The sequence below is a fragment of the Apodemus sylvaticus genome, chromosome 19 (genome assembly GCF_947179515.1).
Source record: "Apodemus sylvaticus chromosome 19, mApoSyl1.1, whole genome shotgun sequence".
In the NCBI taxonomy this organism is placed as follows: Eukaryota; Metazoa; Chordata; class Mammalia; order Rodentia; family Muridae; genus Apodemus; species Apodemus sylvaticus.
Genome location: NC_067490.1, coordinates 25065309 through 25079368, shown reverse-complemented (window position 1 = coordinate 25079368; position 14060 = coordinate 25065309). Strand labels below are relative to the sequence as shown.

Here is a 14060-nt window from a genome sequence, read left to right as displayed (position 1 = left end):
GTGTAATAAGCTAAATAGAGAGCTATGAACGACGTTCTTCAGGTTCGTCGGTATCCGTGTGTTGGTGGGTTCACTAGGAATTGCCCCCAAAGCGCGTGCGTGTGATTTCACCACCACACCGCAGCCTAAAGAGGAGGCAAGGCGGACGCAGACGCCTCAGACACAGACGCAGCTCAGGTCAGCCTCCCAAAGAAGGCAGGTTGTGATGTCTGGGGACCCAGGCAGTCAAAGGTTGTCTGCCTCCAGAAGGCCTGCACTCCCCTTCACTGCAAAGGGGACCCCAGCGAGTTCTCCTCCCGGGGGTGCACTACAAGGGCCCCCAAGTCCAAGGGTGGAGGGCTAGGAGGCTTCACCCCAAGGCAGACCCCTTACCTTGTGCCTTTTCATGGCTGTGTCCAGGCGGCTCACCACGTCGGTGTCTTGAACTCCCCGGGCCTTGAACTTCTTAGTCCACGAAAGCAGAAAGCCCTGTGAGGATGCTTCCGGTCAGTGCTCCGGCTGTGCCGCTGCAGGCGCACAGCGCGGCGGGCAGCCCTGGCTCTGAGACCCTCTCTCTGCTCAATCACTCTGACTCTTCCGGGGTTGATTTTGTTTCTAATTGATACGTGATAATTGTACGGATCTAAGGCAGGTTCAGTGCACGATCCAGTCGGGGCAACCTGTACAAACACTACGAACAGCTATGTTTTTGTTTTTGTTTTTGTTTTTTTGTAATGAGACTTATCTAGGTTTCCAAAACAAAACCCGGGAGGCAGAGGCAGGTGGATGTCTGTGAGCCAGCCTGGTCTACAGAGTGAGTTCCAGCACAGCCAGGGCTACAACACAGAGAAACCCTGTCTTGACAAAGCAAGACAAAAACAACCAGAACAAAACGAGAGATGTGTGATTTGTCCTCTGTGTCTGACTTATTTCACTGAATTTAATATTCCCGAACATTCCCAGAGGACAGAAAGGCTTCCTTTTGATGGCTGAATAGTATTCCACTGGACAGAGAAACCCTTCCTTAATCTGCTCATCAGCTGGGAGACACTTGTGTTGATTCCATCTTTTGCAAAGAGTTTTTTTTTTTAAATGTTGCCGTGGGGAAATATTTTAGAAACAGAAACACCTCTCTTTACTCCTTCCGTCTCAGTTACCAGAAGCACAATTGCCAAAGAGGCAGAACTCTGACTCACAACACACACTGGAGCCAAGAGTTTTTCATTTGTGTAATAAAACCCACGAGCACACTTACACACTTCCCCTCCCCCACCTCCAGCTGCACAGGGAACTGATTAGAGAACGACCCTTATGACCCCTCCTCTCACAACCTGGGGTAGAGAACTACAGTGCGTATAGAATGCACACGTTATAGGCCCCCCTGAGCTAGCTCAGTGCTACCTTATAGGGAACTTCCTGGAGAACTTAATTCCAATGTGGAACAATGGTTCTCAAGTTGAATGATCATTACTTACAAATGGCATTTCTCATCTGAATTCACAAGGAATCACAGGCTTTTTTTTCCCCAGATGAGAGATTGGAGATTGACAGATTTGCCCAAGTGCATCCACCTAGTCGGGAGCAGGTAAACCCAAACCCACAAACTCCCCAGACACCCTCTTCTAGTCCCTAAGTAGTGACAAACAGGATCATACTCCAGGAGCTCCAGTCGACCCACAGTTGGTTCTTGTGCCACACTGCCACCTTGAGGCCACTGCAGGCCACTTCTGCCTTCATAGGCTCAGGCAACATCAGACAGAGATTTCGAAATGGCCTTTAGGTGCCAGGAGGCAGAGGCAGGGGGATATCCATGACTCTGAGGCCAGCACTGCATCTCCAGATGTGCGCGTAGGGCCCAGCAAGTCTTCCTGAGAACCACCTAAAGCGTTCCACCCCTTCGAGCTGTGCATGTTAAGCACAGAAACCAACGGCCCACGTCACCCGGTTCTATCTCCCATTAGCAGAAAGACCAACGGACCAGGATTTCACGCTGCTTCCTGCCCGTGTCCACGTGCTTCCATGCCCCTCCCCCTCCCCCTCCCCTCCTCTCCCCCACTCCGTCTTACCTCCTCCAACTTATTCTGTCTGCAGGGAAAAGAAAAGGTGAAACCCAGAGGCAGCTTCTTGTGCGTGAGATTTTTGGTCTTCATGAAGTCGGCCAGGCAGTCAGCTACATAGTCAAAGAGCTGTCAGAGAGAACACGGGCACAGGCCTTAGATGTCGCTTCTCGTGGCTGGTACCCTGGCCTGTCCCTCCGGCCAGTACCTCCGTGCCGTTCCCGCGGGCGATTTCATTGGGCATCGGGTAGAACTGGCTCTCCATCTGGACATTTTGCTTGCCCTCATGGGAGACTTGCACCTTCAAGACCCGAAACTTGGATCCTCCGAGATCCAGGGAAAGGAATTCCCCGTTTTCTACGAGAAATGAAAACAGTCACTATTCTGTGGAGATTTTCCTGTGGTGAAAGCCGGACATACAGCAAGCACTGTCCGACGTGACAACCCGCTGTGGATTAGTGTCACCGTGCCACTGGCCTTGAGGGTTGATCCTCAGTCTGCTCCACGTAGGAGCGGGCAGAGCTGGACTGGGATTCTGTTCTGCTCGGCCATGCTGAAGAGAACGAGCAAGCTCACTGGGAAAAGACACACGTGACCCCATGTTGTGAGCAGGATTCGGGGTGGGGTAGTCTGAGAGTAGGTCTCAAGAGCCTAGCCTACACCCGGATGCTGTATCTAGGAAGAAAGCTGTTGCACCAACCTCTGATAAAGGCATGGACCAGACAGAGGTGCAGTAGAAAGAAGCCAGCCTCCCACAAGCCCCAGTCCTCAGAGGGAAACAGACCAGGAGGAGAGGGCAGCAGGGACCGCATGGTTGACTTCAGGATGCCAAGGATACTTAATGTAAGGGTAAGGGCGCACAATCTCTCCAACAGGAGCAGATGGTCTTGTACCCAGAAGCCTGAGAAGAATGCTACAAAAGAAGACACAGAAGGATTCGTAGGAGGGGGAAGGCCCTGACCGCCGTGACTCCTACACAGGACCCACACCAGTGCCTTTGGTGTCAGTCACATGTAGGGAAGTTCATCTAACCATAGACGTGTGGATCAAGAACCATCTACACCTGCAGGGTGGTTTCCTAGGCCAGGCATGCACACAGAAAAGAAGTCCCATGCTTGCAAACCCAAATAACAGGGTCTGATGTTACACTACGGCAACCTCGGCCTCCTGTACACCATGGGCCAGCGGGATGGTCTATTGCTGCTATGAGCTGATGTTCAAGAGCATCTCTGGCAGACAGCAAAAGCGGAAGACGCGGGGAGGAAGCTCCCAGGCCCAGTTCCCCCAAAGCTGAGAGCACAGAGGTCCCTGCTTTAGGATTTCCATGAGATCTGGGTGCTTCCGTCAAAGTCTTTACACAACAAACATGCCTGGGCCGTGCTCCAGAGGTTTCTCTGTTCTGGCAATCCAAGAGTTAAAAGCTGATGCTTAGCTGGCTAGAACAGTGCTATGCAAACTGTCACATGCATCTCAGAGCCAATGGAAGGGCCTGGAACTCTGCATTCCTGAACATGCCACCGCTGCTCCCCCCCCCACCCCCCAGCTAAGATGTCAATCATTTATAGACCCAGCCAGCTGAAATTTTGTTTCAGTGGAAGCAAGTAGAGATTATCTCCCTAGATTAGCACTGCACGGAGTCTGAGGAGTGGCTTAAGGTTTATTACTGGGCCAAGGAATCCAGGCATAAAATCCTATGCACTTGGCACGTCCATCCACAGCCGCAGGGGCTCACTCTGGTTATTGGGGGGGGCGGGGTCATGCAAACATTCACGGAGCACCTACTCCATAATCAGTGCCAAGTGCCAGGGGAGGCCAAGGTGACAGGGTGTGAGCCCCTGAGGAGGTGTGAGCCCCTCAGGGAGTGTCTCAGAAGCACAGTGCTAAATCAGACAAATGTTCTGCTTAGGAATCTTGGGGAGTGGGGAGTGGGGGTGGAAGTAGGGTCGCACATGAGAGGTGAGAGCAGCCCAGTTCTCCACAGAGGGAGTCAGTAGCCAGCCGGGCAGAGGAGAGCGTGAGTCACAGAAGGTGAGACTGAGCCAGAGAGTTTAAGGAAGGCCAAGGCAAATCTGATGGAGAGTTTGTGAAAAGGGCCTCCTGCCAGCAGGAGTTGCCCAATGTAGGGATTCTAGTTGGCAAACTGAGCCCCGGTTAGTGACAGTTCCTCCCTCTGTCCTGCATCACAACCTTATCACTGTGTAAACACCTCACTCGCAGGCGTGACTCAAGACGGTCTTTTCATGGAAACCATGTGGTATGATCCTTTCCACGTGGTGTGACTCTAACCTCGGAGAAATGACTTCCTGGACCCTGTGGGAGGGAGGCCCTGCCCAGGCAGGACCAGAGAACATGGTAAGGAGAGCCTTTCACAGCAATTATTAAGAAAACGGCCTTCCTCTGCAGGGGCTACCGAGAGGGCTGTTGGTAAAGCGAGGGATTGCTGAGCAAGCCTGGGGACCTGAGTTCAATCCCCGGCACCTACGTAAAAAGCCAGCCGCTGTGGTGCAGGTCCATCACTGGGGAGGCAGAGGCGAGGGCCCCTGAGGTTTGGCAGCCATCTGTTCCAGCCAATCAGTGAACACTGGGTTCAGTAAGAGACAAATACAGGGGAGAAGCTATTGAGGAAACCCCTGATAGTAAGTGACCTCTGACCTGCACACTCACATACACACACGCCCACACTCACGCACGTGTGCACCAACACACACACAAACATGTACAAAAAAAACCACCAAAACTCTCAAGGTGGGTAGCAAGGGTTCCCTTCCTTGAATCAAAACATAAAAAGGGAAAGGAAAGGCCACGGCTGCTCTGAGGGATGGCAAACGAAGGCTTTTTTTTTTTTTCTCTTTTCTTTTCTTTTCTTCTTTTTCTTTTTCCTTTCTTTTTTCTTTTGTTCTTCCTTCCTTCCTCCCTTCCTTGCTCCTTTCCTTGCTCCCTTCCTTCCTTCCTTCCTTCCTTCCTTCCTTTTTTTCTTTTTTTTTTTTCTTTTTGGTTTTTCGAGACAGGGTTTCTCTGTATAGCCCTGGCTGTCCTGGAACTCACTCTGTAGACCAGGCTGGCCTCGAACTCAGAAATCTGCCTGCCTCTGCCTCTCGGTGCTGGGATTAAAGGCGTGCGCCACCACTGCCTGGCAAGAAGGTTTATTGTAGCTAATGGGAGAGCCCAGAGTGGAGGTCAGCCTGAGCTGGGCCGTGTGGGAGAGGGACAGGGAGAGAGGGAGGGGAAAAGGGGAGAACCCGGTGCAGAAGCCTGGAGATCCGGAGGCACAAAGAGGGTGGCTAACCAAAATGGTTGGATTATATAGGAAAGAGCAGCCCAGTTCCCTGGGCTGGGGAGTTCAGGATAGGGGCTGAGGGCCCTGAAACAGGTGGGGACCAAGGAATAACCGGAGAACCTGGTGGCTAGCCCATTTAATATGTCGCCTCAGCCATTTGTTCCAGAATGAAACCTGGCATCCCCTAAGCTACTGCTCAGGCCTGTATCTCAGCTCCTTTCCTGCTTCCTAGTGCAGTATCTCCTGCGGGGACCCGGAAGCCAAACACTGAGATGTCTGGAGACCCGCACTCCCCAGAGGAAGACATGGGAACCTCATCTAGGAATTGGCCTGGTGCATTTACATCTTCCGCCAAGGCAAGTATGAAACCCAGGTCCTGTAGCCCTAGGGCGGGCCAACCTCGTCTTTGTGAGCACTGCGGCCTTTAGACTCACCCCGACCCCCACCAAAGGGTGGGGACGGAGGTCAAGGAGAGAGCCTGCTTTGTAGGAACCAAGAATCATATACAATCTGACATGGGTGTCGCCCTTGTACTGCCTGGAGGCTGGGAAGGAGGCAGGCGATAGCTACAAAGCCCTCCCTACAAAGAAAGGTCCGTGTTAGCTTCCTGACTAAGGGGCCCAGAGTTCCGTGGTGCGCATGCGCACATTGAGGAGCCTGCGAGCTTTCTCCTGTGGCTCTGTCTGTTGTTTGATTCAGCAGACTTGAAGACCCAGTCTTCGTGGGGAAGCAGCATCCTTGGCTCTTCCACTGACAACCTACAAACCGGTGCCTATTCTCCACTAATGTGGACCACAGAACAGTGGTCCTAGGAGTTGCCAAGGAGATGCCAAGGATGTGACTATTAGAGACCCTGGGCCCCGGAACCTAGCGTGGCACTGTATCGTGTAATGAGAGGTTATCAGAGGACAGTGATGCCGGGTGTGTGTCCTGAATCGAAGAGAACGAAGCTGTAGAATTTGGGAGGGAGTCTCATCTCGAAACTTTCTGAAGCAGTCCCACAGCCACCAGACTACCCAAGGTCACTTTCCCTTGCTTCAGGGCCACACCCAGCACAGGTTAGGAGGACTTAGACCTGGTACTCCTCACCACCCCACACACGCCCCATGACTCAGGTGTCAGATGGCCCCGGATGACCTGCCAAGGACTACAGTCCCCCAAGTATTCTCTTCTGGTGTCAGAGGCAGCACCCAGATTTCAGAGTAGGGTTACACCTCTTCAGATCACATGTTCCTCTGGGTAGTACATTACCCTTACAAGCTTACCTTGCAAGCACCCACCTACAAGGAAGGGTGCAATTCCTCCCCCAGCTACTTTGACCCAAGCATTGGTTCCCAGAATCCTGTTAATCCAACTGGAGGTCCCCTAAGTACACCCCAAGTTTCAGTCTTTGTTCCTTCAATAGCTCTAGGGCTTTGAGCATCGCCACCCCGAAACTGGGGAAGCTTCTTGCTTCCCAGTCAGACCCAGCAACAGCTGTCACCCATGGTGTTTTGGGAGGATTACATGCCAGAGAGACCTTAGCATTCCACAGCTTCTACAGTAGCACTGTTTGCTCAAGGGAAAAAAAAAACAGTACTTTTTTTTTTTTTTTTATCTCATGGCTTTGTCAGAACTGAAGTTGGTGCGCTGGGGTGGGAGTTCCAGGCCCTCCCCCCTCCCAGAGGCTCACATCCTGATCTCTGGGTCATATGGGTCATATTGGGACACATGGCAAAGGAATCAAGGTTGTAGGTTGTAGGTTGTAGGCAGACTCAGTCAGAATCAGCTGACCTTTACGTTAGAAGATTAGCCTGGGTTATCTTCGTGGACCTGATGTAATCACAGGGCCTTCAGATGTGGAAGAGAGAGGCAGAAGGCCAGAGTCAGAGGAAGAGCTGAAGACACACTGTTGCCTTCACACTGGGCATGAAAAGAGCACGGGGCAGGGAACGTGGGTGCTTTTAGATTCTGGAAAGGCAAGAAATCAGTCTTCCCGTAACTGCCTCGAAGTCTCCAGAAGGAATACAGCCCTGCTGACAACTTAAGTTTAGCCGCACGAGACCCATTTCAAACTTCTGACTTTGTGAACCATGCAGGCAGAATGTGCACTGTGTCAACATCTATGGGAGAGAGAGAGTCTCCAGGGACCGTGCTTAGGGGCCACCCACCACAGGTGGGCAGATCGCATGCTCAGGCAAACATGGAGCCCAGGTCCTAGCGGGGACTTGTTGGGGCCATCATCTGGGCCTGAGTGGACTTCTTCAGAGTTTCTGGGCTCATCCCCAAGAGCAGAACAACAACAACCTAATACCTAGGGAGCTGAGAATGTGCCTCAGCCACGAGAGAGCATGGCCAAGGCCCTGGGTTTGATACCCAGCCCAGCATATGGATAACCACCTTCTCCCACCTGACAGATGAAGAGGGAGCCTAAGGGCCGCCTGGAGTCTCTAAGGTGTGACGGAGTCCTTGGATGGCCGCTTAGTATTCCTTCCCCACACAGGTCCTTTCAGTGCTTACTGTTCTAGCCGGGGATCTAAAGGCCCAGGAGAAAAGGCCACATAGCATTCATTCAGCGGTGTCAGATACCATTCATTCAACCGTAAGTGCTCAGAACAGTGTGGTAACTAAGCCCTGACTTCTGGGGACTGTCACCCACAGCTGTGACAAGGGTTCTAACAAGCCTCTATCCTAGTATGGGGACACTTCCTAGAGAGAGGTAGTGGGTGATCTCTGGGGACACTTCCTAGATGATCTCTGAGCTGCACCTGGAAAATTGAGGTTCAAGAACAGGACTGGGGGGGGGCTCTATAGCAGGGGGAGCCAGGGAATGAGTGAGGATACTGTGAGCAGAGGGAAACCCGAGGGCCTCTGATGTGCACCCCAAAAGTGTTCAGTTAGTGGGACTGGGGCAGAGGGAGGTGAGAGGTTGGAAAAGAACAGAGGCAAGCAATGGGAACTCATCAGCTAAGGAGCTGGCATGGGAAGGGAGGGAAGGCGGATCTCAGTCAGCCTGAGCCTGGTTTGCCTGAGCCACAGTCAGCCTGAGCCCCGCTTACCTGAGCCATCTGGAATGGCCCTGACGAACGTGGGCAGCATCTTCACCGAGGCCGTGGGGTTGGTGTCCTTCCCCAAGCCTTTCTCCATCTCGGCCTGGAACCGGCTCATGATGTCTATGAGGGTGTCATCCGAGAGCCGCATGTCATACAGGAACCTGTCCACCTGGAACAGATGTTGGGTTGGCTAGGCTTGGCTGCTGCAGGCTGAGGCTGCGGACTCCCAGCTCTACGGAGAAGCTGCGCTCCTGACTCTGGGGACAGCTTAGTTATGTGCTCCTGAGGTTCCTAACCGGCACATCACCAGCAGGGAGGCGGGAGAACAGGACAGGAGATAGAGATAGGGCAGGTTGATTTCTCTGAAGGGCAAACTGAGGAAGAAGTAGTCCCCCTGCCTCCTGTTTCAGTCAGTGTGTGGGAGTGTGCTTGAGTGTCTAATCTCCAATTTCCAGTCCTCACCAGGTACCACTCTCTCTCCACTGTGAAGATTAACCATACCTCAAATCTCAGGTGCCTACACCTTTCTCTTTGTCTGGTTTTGTTTTGTTTTGTTTTTGTTTCTGTTTGAGACAGGTTTGCACTACACAGCCATGTAAACCAAGGTAGCCTACGACTTGCTAAGTTGCCCTGGTGGACCTCAAACTGGTGATGCTCCTGCGTCTGTCTCCTGGGTGGGATTGCAGGTTTGTGTTGCCACGCCTGGCTTACTGTGGAAGCTCTTTTCCATCCAGTCAATATATCCAAACACATTACCCTTTATTTATTGGCTGCTAGCAAGCTTAGAAGAAAATTCAATTTCCAATTGCAATCTTTCTCTAAATCTCTATTACAGTTTAAGTGAAGTAGTGCTATTATCCTAATTCAGATGTTTTGTTTTGCTTTTTGAGACAGAGGCTCACTAACTAAGGCTAATTTTTAAAGCCACATCAAAGCCTGGCCTGGTGACCCATTTCTGTGATTCTAGCACATCAGGGGTGGAGATAGGCGGATCAGGAGCGCAAGATCATCCTTTGGCTATAGAGGGAGGCCTCAAAACAGAAAAACCAATCTTGTCAAATTGTTATTGAAAATGAGGTGTCATTTAAGTAACCAGGGGCGAGGCAGAGGTCCACTGCTCCAAAATATGGAGACTTATAAAAATCGCTGTGAAGAATTCGGCCCCTTGATGGTAACATGCAGATTAGGGATGGCAGTGAAGAGGCTCAGTCAGTTGCTGATGGCAGTCTGGATTCTCAAACCCATGAGAATGGATTATAGATAGGCCGGAGGAGACAAGCAGCCTGTGACATTTATTTGACATCATCTCCTACCATGCAGGTCCCAAGGAGGCCCAAGCCCAGGCACACTCCTGGAGGGAGAACAGTATCCAAGTCAGAGAACATGTAGTGCATTCTTCAAAGTGTCTTTGGGGATATCATCCAGTCAACTCCCATGACCCTTTAAGGTGGCCAGATAAGGCCAGATCTCAGTCTGCGGCTGAAGATGAGGCAGGCAAGGCTCAGAGCCTCAATAGCTTAACAGGACTGGACGACCACACTCCACAGGCATACCCACAAGCTACTGTACCAAAAGCACAGGCCTTAAGCACCTATGTTTGGGGCACAAGCGCCAGTCTTCTTCAGCTAGGACAGAAGGACTCAATGAAGTATTCCGAGATGGCGAAATGGCCCCCTGACTCTGGGACCTGGGGAGGGAGGCAGAGAGAGGCCCACCAACAAAAAAGAGGACAGTTGAGCTTTCAACCATTTGAGAAGATAGGATGTAATCAGGTCATGCTTCATTAGACCTTCCTGCTCGGCGGTTGATGACTAATTGGTTGGCACAAACTTGCACATACAGAGGAAACTGGGTAGAAAGGACATGACCCAAGTAACTGGGGCAGAGGAAGGATGGGATACCACACGTGGGAACTCAGCTTGATCCTTTACTATTCTGCCAAAGACCCACAGACCGAGCCTGAACCCACTGCTCAGCCTGAGCATGAAGAACTTCTCCCGACACCCACAGACTGCCATCTGCGTATGTCAGGGCGGGCAGGGGCGGGGGCCACAGGGAAGCTGCCAACTATCAATCAGTTAACCTCTTGAGTTGCTCTTCTGGTGAGCACTAGTCAGGGCAGAATGTTAACTTGATGGGGGGGGGGGGAGTTGTTTTATTCTTTGTGTCTTCCTAAAGATACAAAGTAGTTAGGAGGGGCCCGAGACACTTTGGGACAAAACCAAAACCAAAAAAAAGCACCATTTTCAATCCAGACAGGTAATTCGGGGCATGTGTGAGCAGAACATATGTACCAGGCACAAGGACATGAGTGGCAGGAGCCCAAGTCCTCGTCCTTAGAGTCTTCCAACCAAAAGAGAATAGAAGACCTGGTGAGCTTCAGAGGGACAGATGACAAAACTTGAAACTCAAGGCTGCTCAGTTACAGAAGTAAGGAGCCTGAAGGGGCCCAAAGGATCGCTCAGTCCAAAGGTCTCACACTGTGAACTGAGTCATAAACCAGGTTCCACACTTTGACCTACTGATTTCACTTCTGAAATTTTCTTCTCAGAAAATTCTCCCAAGTAGGGAGAATCATAAATATATGGCACTGCTTGTTGTAGCAAATTTTTCCCTATTGAGGGAATTTGGTTTCTATGCTGGGTTAAACCAGGAACCGATTTCCAGGGAGAACCTGAATATTCCTGTTTTAATATCCTGATACTTTAGTTGTTGGAAAGTGCTTCGAGCGTTTCCTACTAGCCAACAAGAGGGAAAAGTGAGGTGCCACAGGGCACACGTACTCGATGTGTTCCGAGGAAGACATTGAAAGTTAACCACGGAGATAATGGAGACTTATGTACAGAGGCCATCAGAGCTGGCACAGAACGCATGCCAACCTGACCATGAAAGCACCGAATGGACAGAGCGCAAGGCTGCCTGGCGCACACGAGGGGAACTAAAGGGAAGTTCAAGTTAACATCTCCATATTTTTACAATGCTGAAATACTAAACTGTGAATACACACACACACACACACACATACACACACACACACACACTGAAAGCCCAATCTGACCTGTTCTTATGAATAAGCAAGCCATCTGTGAGAGTCAATGACCCAGCATTACCAATAGATCAAATCCATCAATATATTGAACTGGAAATGAATGTCAGACAGTGAACTTCTTTTTGTCTTCATGTCATCCTGAGATTTCCAAACACAGTGCAAGCAAGGGTCTAATGAGTAATCTTTGACGGCAAGCACGTCCCAGGACCTTGACAACTCCAGGGGCAGGAAGTGTGCAAACTGCTGGACAGGGACCACTCAGACAGTGCACTTTTGACAAGCAGTTTTCGACCTGTGGAGGAATGTCCTCCAAGCTGTGACTTAGACTGGCTACAAACCGGTCTACTCACAAGCCCAAGGGACCTTGATCAGGCTGGCTTCTGAGGATTCCTGACTTTCTTGCTTTTCATGGGGGGGGGGGGGGGAGCTCAACCCAGGTATTGACTAAGGCTGGCCCTTCTTCCAGAGGCTCTGGAATGCATCATTTGAGCCTGCTCCTGGGGTGGTGCTCCTGGCAAACATGCTCCAGCTTTATCCCAGGCTAGAACAAAAGGCTAACCACTATACGGAGCCAGGGAAATGAAGTGACTGCAAACTAAAGGTTTTTGTCTCAAACATTCCCCTTAGGGTGGCCTCTCTGCCCAGCAGGTAGAAATAGCACTGAGTTCTAAAGCAGGGCTGCAGAGGACTTTACACCCCTCAAGCAGTCAGCAGAGGGGGTTCTGGGAATCTAGTCGCACAAATGACAGAATGAAAGTTAAAGTAGATGGGTTTCTACTCTCCGGCTCGCCCTGACTCTCATGGACTGCGGTAGGGGGAGTCCACTCACTAGCACAGGAGACTACCAGGGCACACTTCCTCTTTTCACATTTTGAAGCCTAGAGGAAGCATCTGCTTACTCCAGTTTACTTTTAGTGCCCGGGTAACCCTGGCAGAGTCTGGTTGCCCGGAGGACTCCTATTGTCAATGGAGATGCTACATGCCTTCTCTTTGCATCCGTCAGCAGCGAGTGAGCACCACCAGGGACACAGGCTGGGCTCATTCTAGCTGCCAGGAGAGAATCCTGGTCTCATCAGTCAACTATAGCCCATCTTGATTTTGTAGTTGGGGAAAAGTAGCCAAAAAACCCCTGACCATTAATAGGACAGTAGGACATGCTAAAAATTACAACTGTGTTAAAATTTACATGTCACCATGCCTAATGGGTTGTAATTCCAGGCACTTGAGAGTCCAAGGCTGTAGTCTCAGACCAGTGTGGGCCATAGAAGACCTTGTCTCCAAATAATAAACTCCAGGTTTCTCTTAGTGCCTTCATTTTGTGTGATTTCAAACATGTGACTAACCGGATGCAGTTTTAAACAATCTGATTCTTTATAAACGTGTTATCTTCATTGTGGCCTCGCCCCTAAATGGCCCTGAATTGGGCACAAAGCTCCTGGAACTTCCTGAAGACTTCCAATATCTAATATTTGCCAAGAGCCTCTGACCAGGATGGGGGACAGTAAGCAATGGGGGACGCTCGCTACCTCTTCCTCACTGAGACGTTCACTGGTATCGGCTCCTAGTATCTTTTCCAATAAAGTCTCTTAAATACTTTTTCCTTTCCTGCTGGGGCTTGAACACAGGACCTCACAGAAGCCAGGCAAGCACTCTACCCCTAGAGCTACCCACCCCCCCAGCTCCCGCCCAGTGCCTTAATCCCATCTGCTGTTTGAGAGGGAATCTGTCGGCTCTGTCAGGGTAGACTGGGCCAGACACCTCAGCTTCAGAGTCCTTACCTTCTTGATCTGGTCCTCCTTCAACTTGGAGAAGTGAAACGCCACCAAGTGTACTGCAAACATGGTCCCGAGTTTGGCTGTTCCCGAGCCGGGCCGAGCCTTCCCTACACTCTCCGTCTGCAGAGTACCACACGCCTCTGGTTCGAGCAGGGAGGTGGGTGCTTGGACTAAATACTCCCAGCTGCTCCGTTCAATGATTAAACTTCGCCCGTCCCTGGTCCCTCCCTCTGCTGCACACTCATTGTCTAACAGGAGGCTCTGGTGGAAGCTGAAGGCAAGCAGAGGGGGAGGCTGGGGACTGACGGTTAGTTGGCTATGTGAGAACCAGGCACCACAAAAGTCTTGTTGCTAAGTGACATGCTCTAGCCTGTGCTCTAAGCTCACTCAGCCAAGGAAAATCTTGTGAAAAGTTGGGGGGTGGGGTGGGCAAAGCAAAGCCACCTTAAGAACTAAATCCCAGTTCCAGTTCCCCTCTTCTCAGTGAGGCAACACAACTGTAGACTCCTGGTACCCCTAGGCACCATCTTTTTGTTTTGTTTCTAGAGATGGGGTTTTTCTGTATGGCCCTGGCTGTTCTGGAACTGTTCTGTAGACCAGGCTGGCCTTGAACTTAGAGATCTGCCTGCCTCTGCCTCTCGAGTACTGGGATTAAAGGTATATGCCACCACTGACCAGCTTCTGAGGCACCATCTTAACTAAGGCTAAGTGGTGACCTGATCCTGTGGATTTGAAAGGGGGGAAAAGGGGGCTGGGACAATCCCTCTACTGAGGCAGATAAGCTATGACAAGCTAATGAAAAGCAATCAGTACTCTACAGTGGTAGGCAGACAGCCTTCATTTCAGAGTAGCTTGGGGATGCTAGGTGTGTATGTGTGTGTGTGTGGGGGG

The 14060-nt window shown here is 51.1% G+C and overlaps 1 protein-coding gene across 2 annotated transcripts in view; it reads right to left on the bottom strand.

The window, feature by feature from the left end:
• Nucleotides 1-13547, bottom strand: part of Hkdc1 (hexokinase domain containing 1) — a 41049-nt gene extending 27502 nt beyond the window's left edge. The window contains exons 1-5 of one of the 2 annotated variants that reach the window (XM_052164209.1): nt 13173-13547; nt 8352-8514; nt 2245-2393; nt 2046-2165; nt 373-468 (exon numbers count right to left, since the gene is read on the bottom strand). In XM_052164209.1, coding sequence (XP_052020169.1) covers nt 373-468; nt 2046-2165; nt 2245-2393; nt 8352-8514; nt 13173-13235 — 591 coding nt within the window. In that variant the 5' untranslated portion in view covers nt 13236-13547. Of the gene's footprint in view, nt 1-372; nt 469-2045; nt 2166-2244; nt 2394-2820; nt 2919-8351; nt 8515-13172 lie in introns of those variants that run through there. The other variant, XM_052164210.1, reaches the window with a different exon arrangement.
• Nucleotides 13548-14060: the final 513 nt, after the last annotated feature.